This window comes from Perna viridis, chromosome 13, assembly GCF_037379345.1.
Source record: "Perna viridis isolate PV_CMFRI_1.1 ecotype Kerala chromosome 13, ASM3737934v1, whole genome shotgun sequence".
NCBI classification, from domain to species: Eukaryota; Metazoa; Mollusca; class Bivalvia; order Mytilida; family Mytilidae; genus Perna; species Perna viridis.
In genome coordinates, this window is record NC_142457.1 from 4391657 (window position 1) to 4417131 (window position 25475).

A 25475-nucleotide genomic window follows, 5' to 3' on the forward strand; every position below is an offset into this window, starting at 1 on the left:
CTTCCAGGTTACAGGTTAGGGAATTTATAGCAACGGAAAAAACAGAACGTAATTTTGAACTATGTAGTATAATAGGTATTTTGAAATAATTCTTTTTGAAATTCGTGTTGGATTTTAACCCAGACTTTTAACTTCATTTCCCGGTGCTTGTCCAGGTAAGGAGATGCAGAATATATTCGTGTACTCAAACTAAATGTCTAGTTGGACTTTATACAAGTTAAATACATATTTATTAAATACATAAACGCGAAATGATTACGATGGGTGTAGGTCAAGGTGGGATTAATATCACTGTGAAAATAAATCTTCTATAAAATACTGAACAACTATAAATACATCCCTTTGTAACTATATACGGCATATCTCTTTTGAATGAAGTCGTTCGTAAGTTCATTAAACACGAAATCACTTTTTTTCATATGATAGGTCTTTTCCTAGTTCCTCAACAATCACGATAGATTTTGTTTGTCAGACTACAAGACACTTTGCATCTTAGAACATTATTTTTTTTTGTATGCTTCATATTAAACAGGGTAGTATTGCACCAGAGAATCATATGAAAATGCACAGCCCCTACTTGCAAATGCAGCAATTTGCACCATGAGTTCGCCGCACGTGGTTCGCCGTGCAATGAAATGAAAGTAGAAGATTCTTATTTTCATATTTGTAAAACACTTTACTATGGCGATCTAATTGACATTTGAGATTTACTCGCTTGCCATGTGTACTCGCGGTGAAATGTCAATGTTTGAAGAACGACTGGAATTAATATTATTGTAAAGAATTTAAATGTACTACACAGCTCATTGATTTTCAATTCATACCAGTGTTTTCAGTTTATTATACGAATTATGTTATTGACCTAAAATATGCAGTCTTATTTGAATTATATGGTGTCAGAAAACTTGAGTGAAATAAGTCGCATGTATGTTTGAGCCAAGGAAACAATTACGTTTTAACCACGTGATTTAGTGGTGTTATGAGTTTCTAAAAAATAACCAAGACAGTGAATCCTCGATAAACCGAAAACCTGTGAGAACAAGACATCTTCATATCAGTTTCAAAGTGTTTGGAACCTTTGTAAACAGAATAATTATATACCTGCCTTAACCAAGCATACTCCTCAGTCCAAAAGGGGCTCCACTATGAAACGTTTCATTGTAGTAAAATAAAGATGCTTAATATAAGTTCTAACATTATTGGGCTATACAGTTACGGAGTATAGTATTACTTGTATCCCGACGACCGTCAAAATGTGTCCTACTAAAATCACCTCCAACAGTGGTCAACAGGCGTGTTTACACCAAATGGTGAGGCCATGAATTTCGATTTCCTATATTTATATTTTTGAGATAATTTATAGGACTAGCCTTTCTAGTCCATCACGGTTACATTTCATTCAGTAATATCCGCTCCCGGTCCGTAAAATTTTGTATCAATATCTTTCCAGTAGGAGTTTAGGCTTTTCTACTATTCAAACTATTTACAAATTGCGTTTAACACGTTTTATAGCAGTGCATTGCACCACTCGTTGTAAATTGGCACCCTTCAGAATTTGTAGCTCTATATTTGGGGGAACCATGCTATCCTATTCAACTTTGTCCATGCCCTTGATAATCTTGCTTGTAAATATATCTTTTTGTGCCCTATTTCGTAGTGCCTTAACTAAAATTTGGCACAAACGCTGTTAAAAGTGTACATTGTTTAACCATTAATTTAATGTAATTGAAATGTTTTTGAAAATAAATTAAAAAATCCCTACCTACCTACCCCATTTTTTTTCTTGCTGGTAGCTGGATGAAAGACCATTTTCTTTTGGCCTAAAGGGACGTTAAAAACGTTAATAAAAAGAGGATAATAGAACTTTTTTTTTTATAAATACTGGGTGATATTTGAAAATATTTTAACCAGAAACATAGCATATTTGATGAATATTTCAACTTAAATTAAACTTTGAATGTGAATGCAACCAAGATATTAAAAATTAAGAAAAGCATAAAACCTTAACGCAATTTCGAATAAGGCTTTAGTACACTGTAACCATTCGCTCGCGATCGAAACTGGTCATCATGAAAACAGGAAATCATTATTTCAAATGACTTTGGCAAGCAAGAGCTATCGGATCACATTGAAAGAGCCTGTTAAAATTATACACAAATCTGTTTTAAGAAGAAAGAGTTTTTATTTTTATTTGTCCTCTTTACTGTTTGATCAGAAAAGAATTCTATGAAAAACTATATACATGTACATCAATTCAAAATTTAGGCAATTCGAATCCCTAAATGTTTTTTGTTCTTATTTGGACTTTGACCAATGAAAATAATAAAAAGCACATTATTTGGAGTCAAATTTTAATGTTACAAGCTCGTTCAGTGATAATTTTTACCTAGATGCTTTTTTTATGTACATTGTGTATATGTGACAACTCCATGCAAAATTATGCTTAATGTTGCAATTTATTATGTCCGCAAAGGCCCTTTTACTAAACAATGAAATTATATTAAATATTAGTTTACAAAAATGTATGTGCATATACATGACTGTCATTGTTCAGGCTTGGGACAGTTCCGCACCTTTTGAGCAAGGAGCTCCTACCCTCGTATTAAAATCAAATGAAAATACTAAAAAAAACTCCAAATATTTATGCTGTACATATAATTTATAGCTTTGCAATATTTAACCTCTTATTTTACACGTAAGTAAGAGTAATCAAGGAAATTAAGGTTCTAGCGGAAATCAAAAGAATGTAATCCAGGGTCAAATACCAGACACAGAAAACAGACAATCACAACAAAGAACATAAAGTAACAAACATAATACATACAAAGTAACATAAGTAAATGAGCAACTCGGACTCCACTAAAAACTGGGGGCATCGACCAGGTGCAACGGTAGGGTAAGCGTCCTCTGCTTTTCTAGAAACACCCATTGAACTGCTCATAAAAAGTCATGTCCCGGGTAGACGAAAGAGGAAAGGGAAAGTATGACACGTTGAACAAATCAGTTTTCATGGTGCAGATGGATACACTGTAACGATCCACGAGTTCATGATGACGACCATAAAACGTCTGTAGTGATAACTTCAATCTTGAAGCAACATAACCCTGTTCCAGAAGCCTAATTGTAAGAAGTCTAGCACGATACAAAAAGTGTGTAGTTAGGCAAGCTCTGGCATAACGTATGAGTTGTGATATGAAAATTCCATACGCAGGTGCTTAAGGGATGTTGCCACAGATTAAAGGAAAATTGACAATTCTGAATGAAAAGTCACCATGTTTGTCGTAAAGTTTGGTCAATAGTTTTCCTTTACCATCGATCTCTAAGTGTATGTAAAGACATGAGGCTGGATTCACAGCGTCTGTAGCATCCTTTATCTTGAGTTCTTTGGGGTAGGGGCGATATATCAAATCCCCGAAACTATGACTGTTTAAAGAAAATACGTCATCTATATAGCGGAAACTGAGATTAAATGCTCTAGCTAGCTACACGATATTCTTTCTTCGGGATTAGATCAGCTGTAATGTCAGTCTCATAAGGGTGAAGATAAAGGTCAGCAAGTAGAGGAGCACAATTTGTTTTCATCGGAATGCCGACCATTTGTTGAGAAATGTGTCCACCACACTGGATAAATATGTTGTCGATAAAAAAATTCAAGCATTTTGAAAGCATCTCCAGTATATACATATATTTGGAAGATGATTTGGAACTATTTTTTATAAAGTATGAGGAATCTCTACCAAGAACTACTATATATATTTGTATCTAGATTTAGCATCATTTGTGGAGAAACAATGATGTATAGTGTTTTAAGTCGGGATTTTAACTGAGTATGTGGAATAGAAGTAATTGTTAACCTTGGTGACTAGAGAAGAAACAGCAAGAAATATAGTTATCTCCCTTTGACTATATACTGTCCAATATTTTTTTTCTTGAGTTCATCTAAAGAATTGTTATTCCTACGCTTCCATTTATTTGAACGGTCCTAGAAAGATGTTGTGCGTGCGTTTCTGTTATACTAGTCTTATATTTTATATATATACATCAATAATACTGTAGAAATGTACATATTACTGAAAACTTCATAAATTGTTTTGATATAAAAATCGAATTGTATTTTTTTATCAGGACAAAAACTGGGCAACATTATTAAATGAAAAGTGAATTTAGATAGTGATCAATTTATCTACTTCCCGTTTACACATTTTTACGCAGTATTTAAAGTTTTTTTTTAAAGCTCGCCCTTCTCATTCGACAACCTGTAGAATGACTAAATAAATGGTTGTTTTACTAATGTATTTGACTTTGAAGGGTGGATGGAGTCATGTACGATTATACATTTATTTATAGTCAGGGTATCTTTGCATGGCACTTCCTCCATGGCATTTCTTGGTCAAGGACTTGTCCACGTCCACATCGTTAGTGGTTAGAAATCCATTAGGATGGTACCAAGTTATAAAATAGCCTAACCATTTGACCTCTAGCATAGTTGGAGTTGGACTCGTCCTACACCTTGCTTTCATATTAGAATTGAATACAGATCAGGGACTTTATTGATCAGTGCTTCTATTGCTCGAAAAAGACAGCATGTCAGCATGCTTTGGTTTTATATTATAATATTGCACTACTCCAGAAACGGTTTAAAATTCTTGTTAATTATGCTTTAGTTTATGAATCTTTTGTACCACTTTTTAGCTCAACTGGCCGAAGGTCATGTGAGCTATTGCCATCATTTGGCGTCCGTCGTCGTTAACATTAAAAAAAAAAACGCTTCTCCTCTGACACTACTTGGCCAATTGGAACCAAATATGACCGTCGTTACTAGAAATAGAACATAGGGGTCAGACAGAATATATCTTCAAAACCATTAGCTTTAGCCCAATTCTGACAAAGGATAAAAGTGTACAGCATGATGATATCTATCTGTGGTCAAGCTTTCGTTATAATCTGTTATGTGTGCCATGTTGGAGTTATAATTGCCCTTTTCGACCTTTGTTTGCTATTTTTAAATTTATGACCGACGTTACTAAAAGTAGAACATAGGGGTCAGACGGTAGTTTTTCGCATATATTTCCAAAACGGTTAGGTTTAACCAAATTATGACATGGGTATAAGATCTATCTGTGGTCAAATTTTCCTTTTAATCTGTTAAGTCATGTTGGAATCATTGCCTTTTTTACGTGTTTTTGCTATTTCTAATGTTTTCTTTCAAAAATTTTCTCCTCCGACACTACTTAACCAATTGGAACCAAACTTGTTATGAATGTTCCTTGGGTATCCTGCATAGAACTGATGTGAGGATTTACGGTCTGTTGAAAAAACATGGCCGCAGTTACTAAAAATAAAATAAAGGGGTCAGACAATAGGATCTCCAAAAAACCGTTAAGTCAATAGCCAAATTCTTTCGACTGCTGAAACGATCCTCATTATAAGGCCTAGAAAGATCTCCAAAGGAACAGAGAACTCAGGCAACTCCTTGTATTAGTTATTGCCCATGAATGGTGAAAAAAAATCTTTTTTTAGTTTCCAGCCAATTTTTTCAAAACTATGATAGATAGAAAGAAACTTTCGATTACTGAAATGATCCTTATGATTAATCCTATCAGAATCTTCTCCAGTCAAAATTGTTTGACAAACTCCTTGTTAGATTCATTACCCTTGAAAGGCAAAATTTAACAAGGTGAGCGATTCAGGCTCCTGGGAGCCTAGCTCTGGTTCTTAACTTTTTTTGTCATTCTGTAATGGGAACTATATGTAAATGTCCCGTCGTATGGCCCAGTTTGGAAGAAGTAACTATAATTCTTCCATTGACATAAGGGGAAATATTTAATAAAACAACAAGGCTATGCAAAATTGCGACTTTTCTTTTATTTTTTTTATCATTGCAATACCATATTATGCCACACTGTATTTCAGATAAATAAATTGATATCTGACTTGGACAATAATGGGCCTTTTTGACGAATGCCCGGAGGGAAAGTGTTGGAAATTTGTTTTAGTTGCCATAGCAATACCAGTTCTGTTGATTCTGATCCTAGTACCAACGTCTTTCAGTTACCTTGACTACTACGAGGTATGTATATTGTCTTCTAGGTGGCGTACATAGGCATATTTAACATCCGCACGGGAATATAATTGCATGTTTTTTTTTATGATGACGACTTGTAATGACTTGGCAAAATATATAAGATATGCTCTTGAGCAATGACCTTGAGAATAAGACTGATGTGATGAAATTAACAGCTATAATACTGTAAATTCCATGATACGTCCGTCAACATTTTGTTTAGTTCAAATTCTCGTGAGTCTAAAACAGAAACTCCGAAATTCAACATTGCTAACGAGATCGTAGTTCATTCCTTCATACATTTGTATCAAAAACCTTTAATTTGAATTTGATTTTCGAACGAATGGACGATATTTTTATAGTGTTCAATTGTGTTCAGTTGTTCTTGCCAAAACAGGTTAACCTAGCGGAAATGGCGGAGTAGTTCTGATGTGGGCGAACTGGCGGACGGCATTATATATTATTAGAATTAAATGTATAAGACTTGATTGCAAGCTTTTACAATTCAACGCTCTTATCCTAATACAAGTACAAAAATGTACTTGTTAGCATGGTCCAATCTGAGCTGGACGCCCCTTTTCCCCTGGCATACACAAAAATTGGTGGTACATGTACACGTATCACGAGGAATGGTAATCTAGGCATTTAGTTCATATGAATAAAAACGTTGATCATCTCTTTGTTACGGTTCTGTATATGAAGCTTTTGATGTTTGTCCAAGTCACTGGTTTAAGTGTAGTGGCGGATCCAATGTACAAAGGTTTTAGGAAAACCGGGCCTCAATTTTTTTTTTGCATAAAAAAATCCAAAAGTTTTTTTTTCATTTACAAGTAAATATTTAAGAGCCGCAGTGGCGGATCCAGAGGGGGTGCAAGGCGTTGGCACCCCCTTTTCATGTGTAAAATTGACAAAAATGGCGAATGATGTCCCAGCAACCCTTCTTTTTTTTCTGAGGAACCCCGGCTGGCACCCCTCCTTTTCGAAGTTTCTGGATCCGCTCCTGAGTCTCCAGTCCTCATTGCGAATGAAGGAACATAGCCTTGTGGTGGCGTTGATGGATTTAATATACAACATATTTCACCATTTATAATTACAATACCCCAAATTCTTCTTTTTCTTCCATCATTAACAAATTTAAAGATAAAGGTTTTAATATATTTGAATTTTGCAGACATTCTAAAAAGAAATGTTTTTTTCATCATCTATTAAAAGTTGCATATATTGTATATTTTTTTTTCTTTTGTAATTTTAAATATCATTAACTTACGGTCACTTACGTGTATTTTTATCTAAGTTCTATAGGGCCGCCCCAGGCCCTTATCAATTTGCAAAACTGAAAATAGCGTATTTTTTGTGTGTAAATGTGTTTATCAAGGATATTTTGGAGGCGCCTGGTAACATCCGGCCATTTTATAGGTGATTCATGTACAGTCAGTTCTATATATGACCAAAAATCTTGACAAACCGAATAAATAATATATGCGTTTTCATAGTAGGCTGTGTTCACTCCCTTGTCCATTCTCTACAGCAACTGATGCATGAATCGATTAAAAAGCCATCCGGAACCGGATGTAGCATCACAAACATTTCGAAATGTTTACATACACAACGCAGAAAAATTGAAAAACAATAATGGGTGGACAGAATATAAAAGTGGTTATCGGTTCGGTTGGATGCGTCCTTTTTGTGGCATGTATTCTACTAGCGATGTCATTTAGTTACGTTGACTATTATGAGGTAGAGTAAATTAGTTATAAGTACAGGTGCGTAAAACAGGTAATTCAATTAACATTGCGTTTCACCTATTACACACCTTTGTTATTGGTGTATACGATCCTAAATATAAATTAATCTATAGATGTTTTGATTATAATGTTCAATGTGCATATACATGTACAATAATTTTAGTTAACACTTGGGCTGGAGTGACTAAACCAAATATTTTCTGTATTTTGTACCTTTTGTATGTTATTAATTTAATATTAAATCAAAAATATACCCACGCCTCCTTCCGTGTAAAACAAAGCAATGATTATACTAGTTATGCAAATGGAAGGAATCAGCCAGACCTTGAAAAGTAGGGGTTCCAGCCATTGTTCCTCACAAAAGGGGTGGGGGTGCTAGGATTTATTTGCTTTTTTTTTGTTGCCAATTGACAAATTTTTCAATAAAAAGGAGGTTGCACCCCCCCCCCCGAATCCACCACTGTTCAGAATCCTTTTCAAATCAATAATGAGGTCCTCCATATTTTAAAGCTGTATAGATGAGGAGTGTGTTATCTTGTTTACTTATTCGGAGTCTCTACACCAGCAACATTCACTAGAGCAGTAGGCATTGGCTGGGAATCCATTTTCCGGCTTTGTGCTATCCTAAGTATGGGGTTTAGAGGAATCGTGCTTTCTTATTGGACTTGACAAATCGATTGCCCTAAAAACTACATGTAAAGTAGGTACCTTGAAACTTCAAATCCTCCATCAAATAGTGATATCAGATCTCATTATTTCTTTACGAAATATAAAGTTCACTATCGATTTCCACACTCCTTAAAAAAATTCACATTTTCACTTTGCCTCACCTTTCTACGATATAATATTTAACGCATAGTAAGCTAATCAATTTCTCCAATTATGGACAGTATCATATCGTCACAATCAATATTAGATATAAGACTGAGTTCTATGCGTAAATGCCTTATTTGTTCATTTGTGATGTCAACATTATTTTTAATTATAGGTAATAGTTATTCACTAATTCATTTGTTCGCTGTAAGTTTGATTTTCTGTCGATTTTCATGTCTTTCCTTTATATTTGACTGAACGTTTGCGCACAATTTCACGATTTACGGTTGCGCACAAGATGTTTACGCAAAAAAATGAATATTTTTGGTTTTTACAGTTCCTTAATGAATATCTTTCCGCCTATGGATATTTCCTAATTGTCAAGTATTGTTCGTGTATTTATTTAGTTTATATGCTGATAGTTTATTCTATTTATCATAATTGTTTTGCATCTGAGGAATCAATATTTATCAGTTTGTCGTTCAAGTTTTTAAGTTGGCGTCAGTTTAAACACTCGTCAGAAAGACAATTTTCTGTTGAGAGAGTGTCCATGCAAAAAACAAGTAGTTGGTGCGCAGGATAGATAAGGCACTTCAAGTGTATTTTCTACTTCCTAAAATAACAGTCATAAAATGCTACAATGTCATAAGCAATGTCGACGTCAACGGCTGCTTGCTATAACATTTTTCCATGAAAGAGTAATCAAGGGAACCAAGATTCTAGCGCTAATCAAAAGATTGTAATCCAGGGACAAAGACTAGACATGGAAAACAGACATACACAACAACAAAAAATAAAGTAACTAAAATCATACAAATGAGCACCTCGGACTCCACTAAAAACTAGAAGCATGGACCAGGTGCACCTGTAAGGTAAGCGTCCTCTGCTTTTCTAGAAACACCCGCCAAGTTGCTCATAAAAGTCGAGTCCGGGGTAGACAAACGAGGACAGGAAACTATGACCCGTTGAATAAATCAGTTTTCATGGTGCAGATGGATACACCGTAACGATCCACGAGTTCATGACGACGACCATAAAACTTCTGTAGTGATGACTTCAAACATACACTTTCCGGAAATTCTATATAGATACATTGGGAGAGAATAGAAAATATATAAAGAATTTCAAGCATCACGTCTGTTTTCATCTTAAATATTCTTAAGATGTTTGTTTATTTCACATTTCTTACGATTTTAGTAAGCGCAGCTTATTTTCCATATATAGAAATTGGCGTTGTTTACAAGCTTGAACATCTCTAGGTACCCCCCTTTTTAGTATAGTTATTAATTTTACTCAGTGTTTCATTTTTATGTGTATTAGAGATATATGCGAAATACTACTTTCTGACCCCTATGTTCTATTTTTAGTAACAGCGGCCATGTTTTCCGATGAATCAAAAATCCCCAAATCGGTTCTATGCAGGAAACCCCAAGGAACATTCATACCAAGTTTGGTTCTAATTGGTCAAATAGTTTCGTAGGAGAAGAGTTTTGTATAATTGTTAACAACGACGACGACGGACGCCAAGTGATGGCAATAGCTCATCTGGCTTTGGCAAGGTGACCTAAAAGGGAGACCGATGTGGGCCACACATCTGTACCTACCCATTGAACTTAAGTTAACCCCCCCCCCCCCACCCCGTGCGTGGAACCCACTATATGTCACTTAATCTTGAATCTAAAAAATATATCATTTGAAAGAGCAACGAACGTTGGACACGCACTATGTCGGTTTTTCATCTCGCCAGACCTGTTCCACTCAACCGAATTTCTTGTGTCATTCATCAATATAATCGGAATGGAATAAGGAATTTATCTGTATCAGACAAAAAATCGTGAGGGCTAGTGGAACAAAAAGTCTTTCGCCGACTTTGACAGATTAACAAATTTCACCGCACAACATATTTCTAATATGAATTTCTTGGCAAATCTGACGATTCATTTCTTTTTCCAGCAAAATTCAGGACAAATACTTTATTAACAAAATATTTATCTTGCCAAATTTTAACAAATTTGGTTGCGATTAACCGGTCGGACCAAAGCATTACTTTGAGTTTAAGGATGTCAGGAAATGATTCACAGGGAAAATCCCAATAAATCGAAATTTTAATACCGGTTTTTCAAACAAATGTCATAGAAAATATATATATAGCAATTTTAGTAATTTTAAAACAGTTTAACTGTGGAATGCGACTTGAAAGAATTGGTTTTAAAAATTCCCTTAAAACAGCATTAACCGTCCTGCGTGGCACATGACAAATTTTGTTTTCAAAATATTTTCACCCATTTCATATGACCATTGCATCTTTCTCAAAACTGAATGTATGTTTTTGATTAACTTAAGCGGTTAAAGAGAAATAAATTACATTGAAATATACCCTGTCCCACCTATCTGTCTGATGTTTACGTGGACAGCCTCTGAAATAAAATGCTTTCTTCAGCTCTTGTAAATTACAAAAAAGGAAAAGAATATAAAAAAATACCGGTCATACACAAGTATTGACTGTATATATATACATTGGAAATTTCAATATGCTGTACACATGTTTCAAGGAGCAACCTATCATTAGCATTAGCGTAAATATATATATATATATAGGAAGATCTAAATCTTAAGAAGTAGTCAAAATGAAATTATCGAAATAGGAAGTAAAATCCATCACCGAGAGGTTCTACAATGTTCAATATAAGAAATGAAGCTTCAGTGTTTTATTTATTTTGAAAATTGTAATATTGCAAATTTTGATATATGTGATAAATAAAATCTGATATATTTCAGTAAAAGCAGATTTTATTGCATTAACCAATTATCTCAAGGAGTAAATCATCAAAGTGTTTGTAAAATTTGCCTTTTTAAGATATTGATAGGTCAAATTTAGTTGAAATGCACTATGAAAAAATGGCATGAAAATTTTCACGCACTTTTTCTTTATATGAGCTGTCGAAAAATATCTACGTCAGAGATGTTTCAAGATAAATTTAAGTAGCAGTCTATATAAAAAAAAATCAGACAGGAGGTGATTCATGCATGTCAAAAACCCAACAAATTCAGTTTTATTTCTTGTTCAGAAACAGCTATAGACCACATAACCAGTCTTAGTTTTTTTCATTTGGTTGTTGCGCTTTTGAGATAAAAGTTATATTGATTGTACATGGAATTAGCCCTTTGCAAGTCAGAGTTGAAAATTGTTATTTGGTTGATTTAGGGAAAGTTAAAGTGTAGTTTTCTCAAACGTTCAGACCTAAAAACAGAAAAGACAATTGTCACATAAAAAAGTATATGTAGACCATAAAAGCACCGTTCTACACCATGAAATACATGTACGTTACCATAGGCAATGTCTGAGTTTATAAGGACTGGTAATTTATTTGCTTTTCAGTTGTTTTGTAGATGTATTGAATATATTTTAGGCAAAAAAAAAAAAGCAAATTGAAACTTATGTGCCACTCATTGCCTGATACCTACACAGAATGGTACTTATATTGACTAGGGAAAGGCATTACTGTTGCTGTGATACGTTTTAAAAGCTTTTCTACGGTCGTTATAAACATATGACTAACCTTTTACTTGTACATTTCTGTTGTTAAACAGGTAAGTTTTACCCAATTTTACCGACCGAACAGTAAAATTTTCTTAACAATGTTCATTATTTCGTGCATATTGACTGCTTTTTCTTCGGAACAATGTGATGTGGTCCTACTAATTAGAATTGAAATAATTCGCAAAGATTTTGAAAATGGAGACCACATGACTTCCAAAATAGGAAGAGCGGATTTCAGGATCTGTAAAATCTTTTGCCAATTTTGACAATGTTTCCAACCCCATTGGTTCCTAACCCCGGAATCCCGTTCTCCTGGATCAGCTGCTGCCAGTCGAGGAACGAGCTCTTAAAACGTCATGTTCAAATAGAAATTCTGTGCACGGATTGCCTCCGATATTTGATAAGAAATAACTTATTTTATTTTTCACCTAATCCAATGGAAGTATAGGGAGGACCATTGAATATAATATACAATTAAAGCCGTGACTCCGTTTCCCTTCTGAATCTTATTTTATAAATTTCCCCGATATACCGTGAACCTTATTCGACGTTTTTTTTTCTCTGAGCAACTTTTGAATTACATGAATGTCTTTTTTTAGGTCGATATTTTGAACAATAAATAAAAAAAAAACAATATATAATTCAGAATCAAGTAAATGGAGAAACTATATCACCGAACGAATGAATGCGGATGTTATTATAAATAAGATTATTTAAGTCACATGATACGCTAATCCTTACAATCTGCGACTGAAAATGGATGAGAAAAAAGCGAAAAATATCGCCTTTTTAGTTTTTGCAGGAATTGTTGGTGTAATTGCATTGATTGTGTTTTCCTTCAGCTATCTGGAATATTATCAGGTATATGATAGTTAATTTAAATTTAGACATGGAACATCTTGATACAATTATTTTTTTTCGCTGACTCTATCGTAATCTTTTGAATCTTGCTCCGCTTGGTGATTAGGCGTATTTACGCTCCCAAACCTGGACTTCTGTCAACTTATGTGGGGAAATATTAAACGTTATGAACATTTGTTATGCTTGCTTAAGCGATTGGATTAACTTTACTTTATTTTACAGTGGCGAGACCAGTGGTATCCGAGGGTCGTTACCCCCATATGTTGGAAAATGTTTGTTAATTTTGTACAAAATTTGAGCAAAAGTTTATAAATTATTGCCTCGACCCCCTCCCCATTTTGGACCCCATTCAAAATATTTTGGTCCACATCTATGTGATGTTCCTCCAACATATGTTACATGTACATGTCCATGGAATTCTACCTTAACTGTATTTAATCACCCAGTTGCTACTGTTGTTGTTTTACGTTGAATTGACATATCATTATTTCTACATGTACATGTTGTACTACTACATGTATAAACGTAATCCATATAGTCTTGTTTTGAAACGACATTTTGCACTAAACACTAATCCTTAAGAGATTCTTAAGTAGGATTCATTTCAGTTGATATAGTTTAACTTACTGTAACATTGTACCCCTTAATTTGATTTGATCTCCTTAGGCGGATCCAAAAATTGAAATTTTTATAAAATGTTTAACTTACATGTATTGATTTAAGTACCACTCCAGATAAGAATCATACAAAATGTGATTCGTGGTTGGAAAGCCTGCATATTTTTATTTTTGATATTGTGTTAAAAATGTTATAGTAAACAAAAAATTAGCATGTGGCTTTTCATAAAAGCCATGTTCATATGTGATATAAATTATAAGGAATGCACTCCAGAATTCAAAATTAAGGGAGACACATATAACTCTGCAAAAACACTGAAATACAGCAGAAACTGTTGGATTTTCAATGTGGATTATCTCCTAAAAGCAGACAGATTGCCAGTGGAATGAATAATTAAACATTTCATCATATAGACCTATAAGGCAACTTAAAAACAAAAATACATAACATTTTACAGACTTTGTATGATTCTTACAATTGAAAGATTACTACGTATTATGTTAAAACATCGAAAACAAAAATTTAGAAATCATTATGGTATAGTTTTAGAATCAGTTTTGCATTAAGTCTCATTTGTCGTTCATTATGACCAGTTGTGTACTAAGAACAATCGTCCAACCCCTTGAATGGGTCTATGAAATGGCCTCCTCTTTCGTCTACCCCGGACTTCACTTTTTATGAGCAACTCGGCGGGTGTTTCTAGAAGAGCAGAGGACGCTTACCCTACCGGTGCACCTAGTCCACGCTCACAATTTTTAATGGAGTCCGAGTTCCTCATTTACTTTTGTTACTTTTTATTTATTATTTTAGTTATTTTATGTTCTTTGTTGTGTGTGTCTGTTTTCCATGTCTGAGCTTTGTCCCTGGATTACATTCTTTTGATTTCGGCTAGAATCTTGGTTCCCATGATTACACTTCTACTTTTGACAGGCAGTGATCGACACTAACATTAGTCAATTAAGTAGTCCTGTGCCACACTAATTTTGGAGAGGACTCCATAAAAAAAATTCCAATGTAGTCCTATGGACTATTTAAATATTGAATTATTTTTCCTAAGATATAAGAAAAAACCGTCATTACCGTCTGCGGACTACCTATTTTACGTCTGAAGTAGTCCTGTTGACGACCAAACAAATGAAGTTAGTGTCAAACCCTGACAAAGAGTGGTAAAATGCACGTGTCGTCCAAAAAACAGTTATTATGTTGAACATTCCGTTTATATATAGTTATATAAGTCACTTTCTGTTCAACCTTCAATTCTCGAAACATCTTTTCGTGCAAGTGCTTATGAAATGCATTTTTTTGTTTCTTTTTAGTATGGTTTGAAACGTCAGAAATCGACTGGCAGCGTCGATAAGACAGAGATTTACGACGTCGGACGTTATTTCATAGGCCCCGATTTTGAATTTAAAGTTTTCCCTGCAGATTTACATCTAGTAACAATAGACGATGCCAAAGTTTTTACCTCAGATAAGTTAGAGGTGAGTTGATTACCTCAGATAAATTAGAGGTGAGTTGATTACATCATGTAAGTTAGAGGTGAGTTGATTACATCATATAAGTTGGAGATGAATTGGTTACATTATATAAGTTAGAGGTGAGTTGATTACATCATATAAGTTGGAGATGAATTGGTTACATTATATAAGTTAGAGGTGAGTTGATTACATCATATAAGTTGGAGATGAATTGGTTACATTATATAAGTTAAAGGTGAGTTGATTACATAATATATGTTAGAGGTTAGTTGATTACATCATATAAATTAGAGACAAGTGGAGGTTAATTGATTACATCATATAAGTTAGAGGTGAGTTGATTACATCATATATGTTAGAGGTTAGTTGATTACATCATATAAGTCAGAGATAAGTTAGAGGTGAGTTGATTACATCATATAAGTCAATGATAAGTTAGAGGTGAGTTGATTACATCATATAAGTTAGAGGTGTGTTGATTACATCATACAAGTTAGAGGTGTGTTGATTACATTATATAAGTTTAAAGTGAGTTCATTACATCATATATATTAGAGGTTAGTTTATTACATCATATAAGTCAGAGATAAGTCAGAGGTGAGTTGATTACATCATATAAGTTTGAGATAAGTTAGAGGTGAGTTTGTTACTTCAGATAAGTTGGAAGTGAGTTAAATCCTTCAGATAAGTTAGAGGTTAGTTCATTACATCATATTAGTTAAAGATTAGTTGATTACATCATGTTAATGAGAGGTGAGTTCATTACATCATATTAGTTAGAGGTTGATTACTTAAAATAAGTTGGAGGTGAGTTATATTCTTCAGATAGGTTGGATGTGAGTTCAATTCTTTAGATAAGTTAGAGGTGAGTTGCTTACTTCAGGTAATGTAAGAAAAGATGCGAGTTGATTATTTATGATAAATTGGGGGTGACTTAAATTCTTCAGATAAGTTAGAGGTGAGTTGACTACTCCGGATAAATTATATTGGGGATGAATTAGAGGTGACTTGATTACTACGAATAAGTTAGAGGTGAGTTAATTACTTGAAATGAAAATGCGATGACTGTCACGTGAGTTGATCACTTTAGATAAGTTGGAGGTGAGTTGATCACCAGATACATTGGTGGTGAGTTGATCATTTCAGATACATAGGTGGTGAGTTGATCACTTCATATACATTGGTGGTGAGTTGATCATTTCAGATAAGTTGGAAGTTAGTTGGTAATGTCTGATACAGTGTTAGTAAATCAATTACATCTGAAGACGTTGGTGAGTGAATTACATCAGTATAATTAAACTTGAAGATAATAAGGTTACATGTACCTCGGATAGTCAGAAGGAAGGTTGATTTTTTTCAGGTAAGTTGGAGAGAAATTAATGGCTAATTACATTGAATTAGTAGCATTTTCAGTTGAACGACTTTATTTGCAATTTTAGTACAATATACATGTATACGGAAGAAATGTCTGAATAGTATTTCCTGTTAAGACCTTTACGTTTATTTCAATTGTAAGAATTCACATCTGCTGCCAAATTAGTACGTGGGTTAAGATACCCTCTCCCGCCCCACTCATCAACCAAAATATGATTTTCAGGTCATCTTATACCTCCCGTTTACGAATCTTTTTGTTGCAAAAAAATAAACCGAAACATTTTTGTATTTTTGACTACTTTTTATACCTCGTTGAGGCAAAAATAATCTTTTTTAAAATTTTTGTTTGTTTGTCGAACTGCTTCTTTCTACAAATCGAAGTAAACTGACGTACATATGTATCATCATTTTCCCAATGTCTCAGCTTTACACAGGTATCAAAAAAGTTGCGGTAAAATGGTAATGTACCCCTACCCCAACCGAAAAATTACTCGTATTGACACATTTTTTAATGTCAAACCCCTAGAGTATATATGTTTCATTAAAAAAAATGGTTTGGTATTTTCTGTTTAGTACACTATTTTAGACGTTTAGGTTTCCCGCACGCACAATACACAAACGCACGCTAAACGCTCACCAAACGCACTATAAACTAATGCGTCTATCGTGCGTTTAATCGAACGATAAACGAAAGCTCCTAACGTGCTTTTAAACGCACGATAGACGAACGCTCATATTGGGCGTTTAAGGTAGTAGACCTGGGGTACCCCCCAAATTTTCCAATTATTCAATTTTCTTCAAATTTGTACATGATATTACACTAACTGTGGTGCATCATTTGTAATTTTTTAAGAAAATCCACGGTGCAGATTTTGAACAATGAAGTCTAAAATATTGCTGTTTTTTTAATCTGAATCATTTGCCAAACTGAACCATATCTAGTATTTTAGAGGCTTATATATTTCAATAAATAACAGAATATTATGTCAGATACACTTTAAAACAATTAATATATCAGATTTGATATCAAATTCTGTTCTTTCCATTTTGTAGAAGAGATACTAGGCTTTTAATTTACCAAAATAACAAAAAGGGGGCATTTTCAGCGGATGGCTTATATAAAAACCTCTATTTTGCCAAAAATTCATAATTCAATTTTCGTACAAAACTGATATTATATGGACTATTCATATGCAAATCAATAATCAAATTTTCAGAAAAATTCACCGTGTAGTTTGTTTTAATGATAGTAAGGTAAGGCATTGAAATATTTTGTTTGTAAACTAATCATTATGGCTAAAATCATGTAAATATTCAATAAGGTTACCAAGTATCAAATTATGATGACTTATATTGATGAAAGAGCATTGCAAGGCACAGTTTGAGTCAACTACTGTTGCAAATTAATGTCACACAAATATCTGTACTTCTGCACGAAGGGACAAACTTATATGCTAAACGTAGTTCAGTGTTGGATGGAGTCATATGCTGAACAAAGCAACAAAATGAAAATGAAATTAAAGTCTTATAGGGAATTAAAGAAAATGTATATTTTGTTTAACTCTAAAAGGTTAAGGAGTTATAAAAACTGGCAATGTCATTGATTAGCCGTACTGTCTCATAACAGAGATCATTTCATATTTCAATTTTAATATTCTATCAAAAGTGATCTTGGTTTGTCGTAAAAGGTATCATTTCAAACGTTTTCCCACCTTATAAAATATATTCCTCAATGTACCAATTTGAACCATTTAATCAATACTTCAAAAGAGCAGAGTCACTGGGGCTGGCATCTTTGTTCTAGATGTTGAACCTTTTCTTGGAGTTATTTCCCTTTAACATCAGTATCACTTTGAAGCTTGCATATTAGGAGTCATTCAAACGCTCTAGTGACTTAAATCATTTCCATTTGGATGACCAAACGCACGCTAAACGCTCACCAAACGCACGATAAACGAACGCGTTTTTGGTGCGTAAAAACGAACGCTCCTATCGTGCGTTTAAACGCACGATAAACGAACGCTCCCAACGTGAGTTTAAACGCACGATAGACGAACGACGCAAAATAATAATATTGACATATAATGAAGACAAATAAAATGGAAAATAAAATTACTGAAATTATATAAATTAATAATACCAAAAATATAAAAATAACCGTTAAATCAAGGAAATAATCAAAGTAGAAAAATAAACGAACGCTCCTATCGTGCGTTTAAACGAACGCTTCTATCGTGCGTGTAAACGAACGCTCCTATCGTGCGTTTAAACGAACGCTTCTATCGTGCGTTTATCGTGCGTTTAAACGAACGCAAAACGATGTGTAAACGCACGATAAACGATGCACGAACGCTAAAATGGGAAACGTGAATGTCTCAGTGAGTGTATTATCACAATGAATCTTGTGGGGTTCTTTTGATGACATGTGGCGATTTTCGTAGTCGGAAAATATTTCCAAAAAAAAAAAAAAACAAAAAATGGGATTTTCGATTTTTCCGTAAAAAGTCACCTAAAACCGACTCTTCAAGTTATTGCTCAACTAAAACGTCTCAAATTTGGTATCATTCGATAGATAATTTAATTTTCTACATAGATTAAACGCGAAAAATTAATTTTTATTAAGAATTAAAACAAAATGTAAAAAAAATATCAACCCTACTCCTAGAAAACTGATCTCAGTATCAAATAGAATTCACTTTCACAGCACACCGACAATGTAAAACACATATTTAAGGCAGTCATAATAATAAAGTAATAAGATAATGATGTACACAGCATATCTGATCAATTCAGGCGCTTAGATTTTTTGGGGGGTTACAATAATTACTGTAAAAAGGGGAAATTTCAGAATTTCCGAATTTCTTCTATAGCAGCCGTTATTGTCATTTTTTTCAGGATACCGTAGTTTAAACAAGCTTTTTGTGACACATTATATTAATATAGTGTCTTAGCTTTCAATTGAGCTCAAGTAATAAATATTTGAACTTTTCAAAGTCCAAATAGGTGAAAATTTGCCTTCCCCACCCATGAAAAAAATATATCTCAACATGAACCAAAAGTAACTTCTAGCATATAATCAATAGAATAAAGACATATTGGGTACTATCGATTTTATAATCCATGATGTTGACGGCTGAGTGTGAATCATTTCTCCTGAAGTGTATTGAATTTTATTATTTTTATAGGATATATAGGATAAAAAGCACCATTCATCGGATGAGTTGATACTTGCGTCTTTATAATTTTAGGTGACTGTAACAGCATATTTCCAGTATATCATCAGGAAAGATGAATTGATTTCACTCCATGATGCCTATGATCTTGACTATGAGGATATCATGCAGTCGAGTGCCTTAGATGCTTTAAAGGTATGCACATTACGTTATAGAATGTTTGAGTTGTTTTGGGATCAATCTAGAATTTTCTGAGTTGTTCTGGGATAGGTCAAGGATGTCCGAGTTGTTCTGTGATTGTTTAAGAATGTCTGAGTTGTTTTGGATTGTATAAAAATGTCAAAGATGTTCTAGCATTGTTATAGAACGTCTGAGTTGTTCTGAGATTGTTCTAGAATGTTGAAGTGTTCTGGGATTGTTCTAAAATGTTGTAGTGTTCTGGGATTGTTCTAGAATTTCTGAAGTTGTTTTGGGATAGTTCTAGAATGTTGACACGTTCTGAGATTGTTCTAGAATGTTGAAGTGTTCCGAGATCGTTCTAGAATGTTGAAGTGTTCTGGAATCGTTCTAGAATGTCTGAGTTGTTCTGGCATTGTTCAAGAATGTCCGAGTTGTTTGTGGATTAATATAGAATGTCTGAGGTGTTCTAGCATTGTTCTTGGACGTCTGAGTGCTGGAATTGGTCTTGAATGTCCTTGTACTTGGATTGTATTGCACGAGTTGCTCTGAAGATATAACAAAGATGGTTTAAGTGGTTGGTTTGTAGCAAGAGGTATTTAATTTCTTTACCCTACCCTTACCCTACCGGTGCACCTGGTCCACGCTTCCAGTTTTTAGTGTAGTCCGAGTTGCTCATTTACCTTTGTTACTTTCTATGTATTATTTTAGTTACTTTATTTTCTTTGTAGTGATTTTCTGTTTTCCAAGTCTAGTCTTTATCCCTGGATTACATTCTTTTGATTTCCGCTATAACCTTGGTTCCCTTGATTACTCTTTTACCCTTCCGGCCACCTGGGTTGGTTTCTGTGGTGCTTGTGCTGTTCTCTTTTCTGTTTGCAGTTTATGAAAATTCAATTTGTCCTATTGGTTTTTTTTTTTTGCCTTCTTTATTGCTGCTTACGTATATTGCTAGCGTGATGTTAGATGCTGTAATGTTCCTGTGGTAAGGAGCCTCGACATTTTTGTGGTCATCCAGTAATGAAAGACTCAGTGTTTCAGTCGCTGTATGATTTCTTAAACTTGTGTCCTTTTCAGATACAATCATATTTATCCAGAGTGGGGAGTCTGCGATTCGATGGACAAGAATTTATTTTCGCATTTATAAGCGTAAAATACATATTTATATTCAGCATCATCTGAAATCAGTTATTTTATTTGAGAATCAAATCTGCGTTGTTACATGTAAGTAATGGTTAAAATATGGAATCATTATTTTTTTCTCAATAGATGAGTATAAAAAATTATAAAAAATGAACCATTTATTTTTTCCAACCCCCAGCTCATGAATTAATCGGTGCTTTATGTAACAAAACAAATTCACCAATTGTGATAAGGAGTATTACGACATTAAGAGACCATGGATAGTCCAATATACGCATCAAATGAATAATAATGTCTCTTTTAAGGGTGCCATTACTGTTTATACAACAAGAGAGCTGATAAACAACAGAGCAAGTATAGAGAAAACAGTTTGGAAGGCCATCAGAGAGAGACTTGGTGGTACTTGTTGTAACAGTTATTGTGGTAGAACTAATGACCGTAAGTTAAACTAATTACTATTCATTATACCCCTCACTTTGTGGCTGCTTATGGTGATGATGATTTCCGTCCGTCAGTCTGTTCACAACTGTTAGCAGTATTATATTGTAGCTACTTGATATTTTGACAGACACTTTGTATAGGTTTATGTATACCATACCACTTGATTTAATTCCCTATGAAATTTAAAGCAACATAAACTCATAAACTTCCGGTTTCAATAATTTGTTCATATTTTGACCAAATGTGGTATTGTGGTAAAGGGAGCAGAAGTGTACTTTGTAAACTTTGCTTTCAGGTTTTCTAGTTGATAATATTCTTCATGTGGTAATATTTTGACTGTCGAGTGTATGGAAGACAATCAGAGACTAACTTGATGGTCACTGTTTGCCAAGATTATACCAACCAATAACTCACCAAACTATTATACATCAATCAAGGATTTACTTATCTCATGTTTTAAATATGGGATCTTGTACTAGGTTTTTGTTAAAGTTTAAAAACTTAGTAACATCCTGGAATATTTGAAATTCTGCAAACTCACATTTTTAAAAGTTCAATCTATAAATCGATCAATAAATGTAATTCCAGTGTGCACTGCCTGTAAAGTTTCCTGTCAGGACACAGATAAAGGATTGAATGTAGAAGTCAAATATTTCCAGCTGGCTAAAATAGACATTCCCAATGATGTAGAGACGAGGTTTATACAGGCTCTGGTACTACAAGAGCAGGCTGAAGAGGAAATCCTTAAACAGGACGCCATTGTTATACGTAAAGAAACAGATCAACAGGTTTGATTAATAGGAAATCTATTGATTATTGATTATCTTTTTTGATTACCTCTCAGTTTATTTGAATTTTTAACATTTTTGAGTAATTCTTCACTGTATACTTAGTTAACAAAGTTTGTCATCAACTGCAGAGCATTTGTACCAATATTGAAATTTAGAATAAAATACAAACAGGAGCATTCAACAAAAGTTTGGAGGACACAAGAGTGAAACAAAAGGAATTTGATAGGAAAACGAGAAAACTTCTTGATAGTAGTCTAGTTTTCAAAAAGTGCAACTAGTCAGCCAGTCCAAAAGAAGAAAAAGTATACAAGACATAGGAAAAATGAACTGTTTGTGAAAAGATACAATAATATTAACTCTTTTTAATTATGTTTTCCTTTATTTTTAAAGAAATGTTGGGTAAAATCTATTTCTAAAGGCCTTATAAAATCGGTTGGATTACTATTTGCTTTGTAAGGATGAAAAAAGCTTCCATTGGAAGTCAACTGTCTAATTCTACATTATTTCTATGTGATGTATTTTATTAACTGAATCTAACTTCACTACTATGAACTAAAATCAGCTTATATCTACATGTATTTTCACAGGTATTAGTGATTAAGAATGCTGCTGGAGAGATAAGTCAGAACGCTACAGCTCAAGCCTCTCTTATTACATCTATATCTCAGGCCAATTATACAGCAGCATTGGAAGAGGCAAGATCCGAGGGTCTTAAAAATGTTTTTACAAGCCTTGGATTTGGACAACAAAATCATAAAAACAGTTTTGACTACTTGCGGACTATACGTGGACAGGACAATACACATATTACTGTTAACTTCGATCAGAAGATTGCTGGCAATCTTGGTTCAGGATAGTCTTGTTGTGTACCTATTTTTTTTTACAGTGCATTGTGCGTTATAAATTTCTATTTTTATACTTCTCAGTGGATTTTAATTTGATCTATATTTTATAACCATAAGATTGACTCTAGAAACATGTATTACATGTTGATAAATATGTAATTTCAAATTGGCCCTGTTATAGGTTTGAGGTCTGTCATATTGGTCGAGGCGGTTGTATTGGTCCCGAGGCCTGGCCGAGGGCTAATACGGCTGTTGGGGCCAATATAATTGACCGAAAACTAACAGGGCCAATATGAAATTACATGTTTATTGACAATTTTATTAACCAACTCAACTAGATGATTTGTAGAACAGTTGTTTGCATGTTTTACCAAGAACATGTAGGTTTATTTGCATTAATCAGTCTTAAATATCTTTGTTGTATAAAATGGAAGATTTTTTTGTGTTTCTGAAGCTTTTATTCCTGGTGATCAAAGTTCATGAAATCCAATTCTAAATGGCGGTGTGGCCCTGGTTTGATCCATATTGGCCGTTTTTTTTCATATTGGCCCCGTATAGATGCCTGGTTTGAATTCATATCTATTGATCAGTTTTTGACATATTTTAACATATTTTGGGTAGTTGGTTAATAAAATGTTTGTTACAGGTACATTTTGTATACGTGTACACATACAACCTATCTATACAAAGTTGTTTTTTTATGCATGCAATTACATTGTATTTCTTTGTTATGAATGGATTTTTCGAATTACTCTAATATAGATAGTGAAATTAAAAAAAAAAGTATGACTGAGCCTTTATGAGCTACCTGCAACTCATGGCATTATGTTTTTATATGTATAAATCTAGAGCACTATGGTCAAGTTCTAGATATTATGATCCATGCATTGAAAGACTACACCTGACATACGCCATATACCTAAGCTTATTTGACATTATTGACTTTTCAGTTATTGGCAGATAATGGAAAAGGGTCTAGAAATTGACCCTACCCATTTTGGAAAATTTCGTTGTCCTGTGCATTTTTTAAATAAAAATTTGCCAATTATAACCTGATACTCTTTTTTCCCATGAAGTCCCTTCTCCCGATCTGTCATTGTAATTTAATATAAGAGTAACTTACTATTTATATGGGTAATAAGAAAAGAACAATATCTACTATGCATCATATTAGTTATATGATTAAACACACGTTGTATTGTGACAAATAAAAGATAATTTTACAGTAGTAAAACTGTGCAGGCACAATAGCAACATATATTTTCATACGTTTTAAAACATATATTTAGGGTCAGAAATTTTTAACTCGGAAATATAATGTTTTTCATATATTTTTCATAGTGGCCCTAAACATATGAAAATATATATGACAAACATGTTTTTCAGGCATTTCCAAAACATGAAAATATATGTTGGAATTTTACCTGTGTACATATAATTAATGAGTTAATACTCTAATTATTACGCTGTTTATTGTTAGTGTAATCTTTATAATAACATTTTCACCATCTTTACGTACTTAACATTAGCAGAGTAAGAACATCTCGAACATTAACGTCTAACATTCTAGTATTTCATAGTTAATAGTGTTTAGTTGTTAAAAATTCTGTTTCTTATTTATGCATCTTGTTGATACACTGTCATATCATTTTCTACATTGATACATTGATGTGATGTTCGATTATTTGTTGTAATGAATTGAAAACAATGTAATAGGCTAAGTTACATCGTATTTCTGGCAAGTTTCCATACACATTCTGTTCAATTTATTTGTTTTGAGTTGCATCCCTTTTCACAATTTAATTTTTAGTTAACTTTCGCAGATCTTATTACAAAATTTAAAGTACACACCAATAAGAATAAACTTACATAGTCAGTAAGAAGTTTATATGTTTTTTTATTTCTTTCTACGTGTACGTATTTGATACTGTTTCTGTTGTGTCATATTGTTTTCTTTATTGCTTTGTCTTTTCTGTTTTTCATAAAAAAAATATTAATTAGTTATAGGGCCTTCTATTTGATAAACAGCCATTAATAATAAAATAACACCCAAAGTTTGACTGTAATCAGTAGATACTTAGTGCGCATTGTACCTCCAAACAACTTAAACTCTATATAGATACCTGGAAGTCATTGTGGTACAAAATGCCAGGATTTTAAATGATATATATTTACACACCCTGCTCAAATAAAGATATCTGTGTTATTTGAGAAACCATTTTTACGTATTGCCCACCGTGGATGTTTTAACCGCAAAATCATTCTAGTTCTGTATTTTATCACATCGTCCTTAAAATGTAAGCAAATGGGTTGCCGTTCCGTAACTTGCTAAAGGTGTCAATCGGATAAAAAGTACTGCCGCAGTACTAGAGGTTGTCTGGCAAGCTATTTTCTCACTTGGTGCCATCATA

General features: G+C 33.6%; 1 protein-coding gene across 5 annotated transcripts; it reads left to right on the forward strand.

Moving 5' to 3' along the window:
* LOC148599311 (uncharacterized) lies at positions 1-25279 on the forward strand. Of its 5 annotated transcripts, none has more exons than XM_088558368.1 (7): positions 1-155; positions 5914-6070; positions 14959-15123; positions 19743-19862; positions 21293-21425; positions 22017-22216; positions 22807-25279. In XM_088558368.1, the coding sequence occupies exons 2-7, from the start codon at positions 5945-5947 to the stop codon at positions 23074-23076; spliced, it is 1014 nt and encodes a 337-aa protein (XP_088414494.1). In that variant the 5' UTR covers positions 1-155; positions 5914-5944; the 3' UTR covers positions 23077-25279. The 5 variants fall into 5 exon arrangements, with proteins under 5 accessions (XP_088414494.1, XP_088414495.1, XP_088414496.1 ...); XM_088558369.1 differs by having other exon boundaries at positions 57-75; XM_088558370.1 differs by lacking the exons at positions 1-155; positions 5914-6070 and adding an exon at positions 7641-7801.
* The last annotated feature ends 196 nt before the right edge of the window (positions 25280-25475 follow it).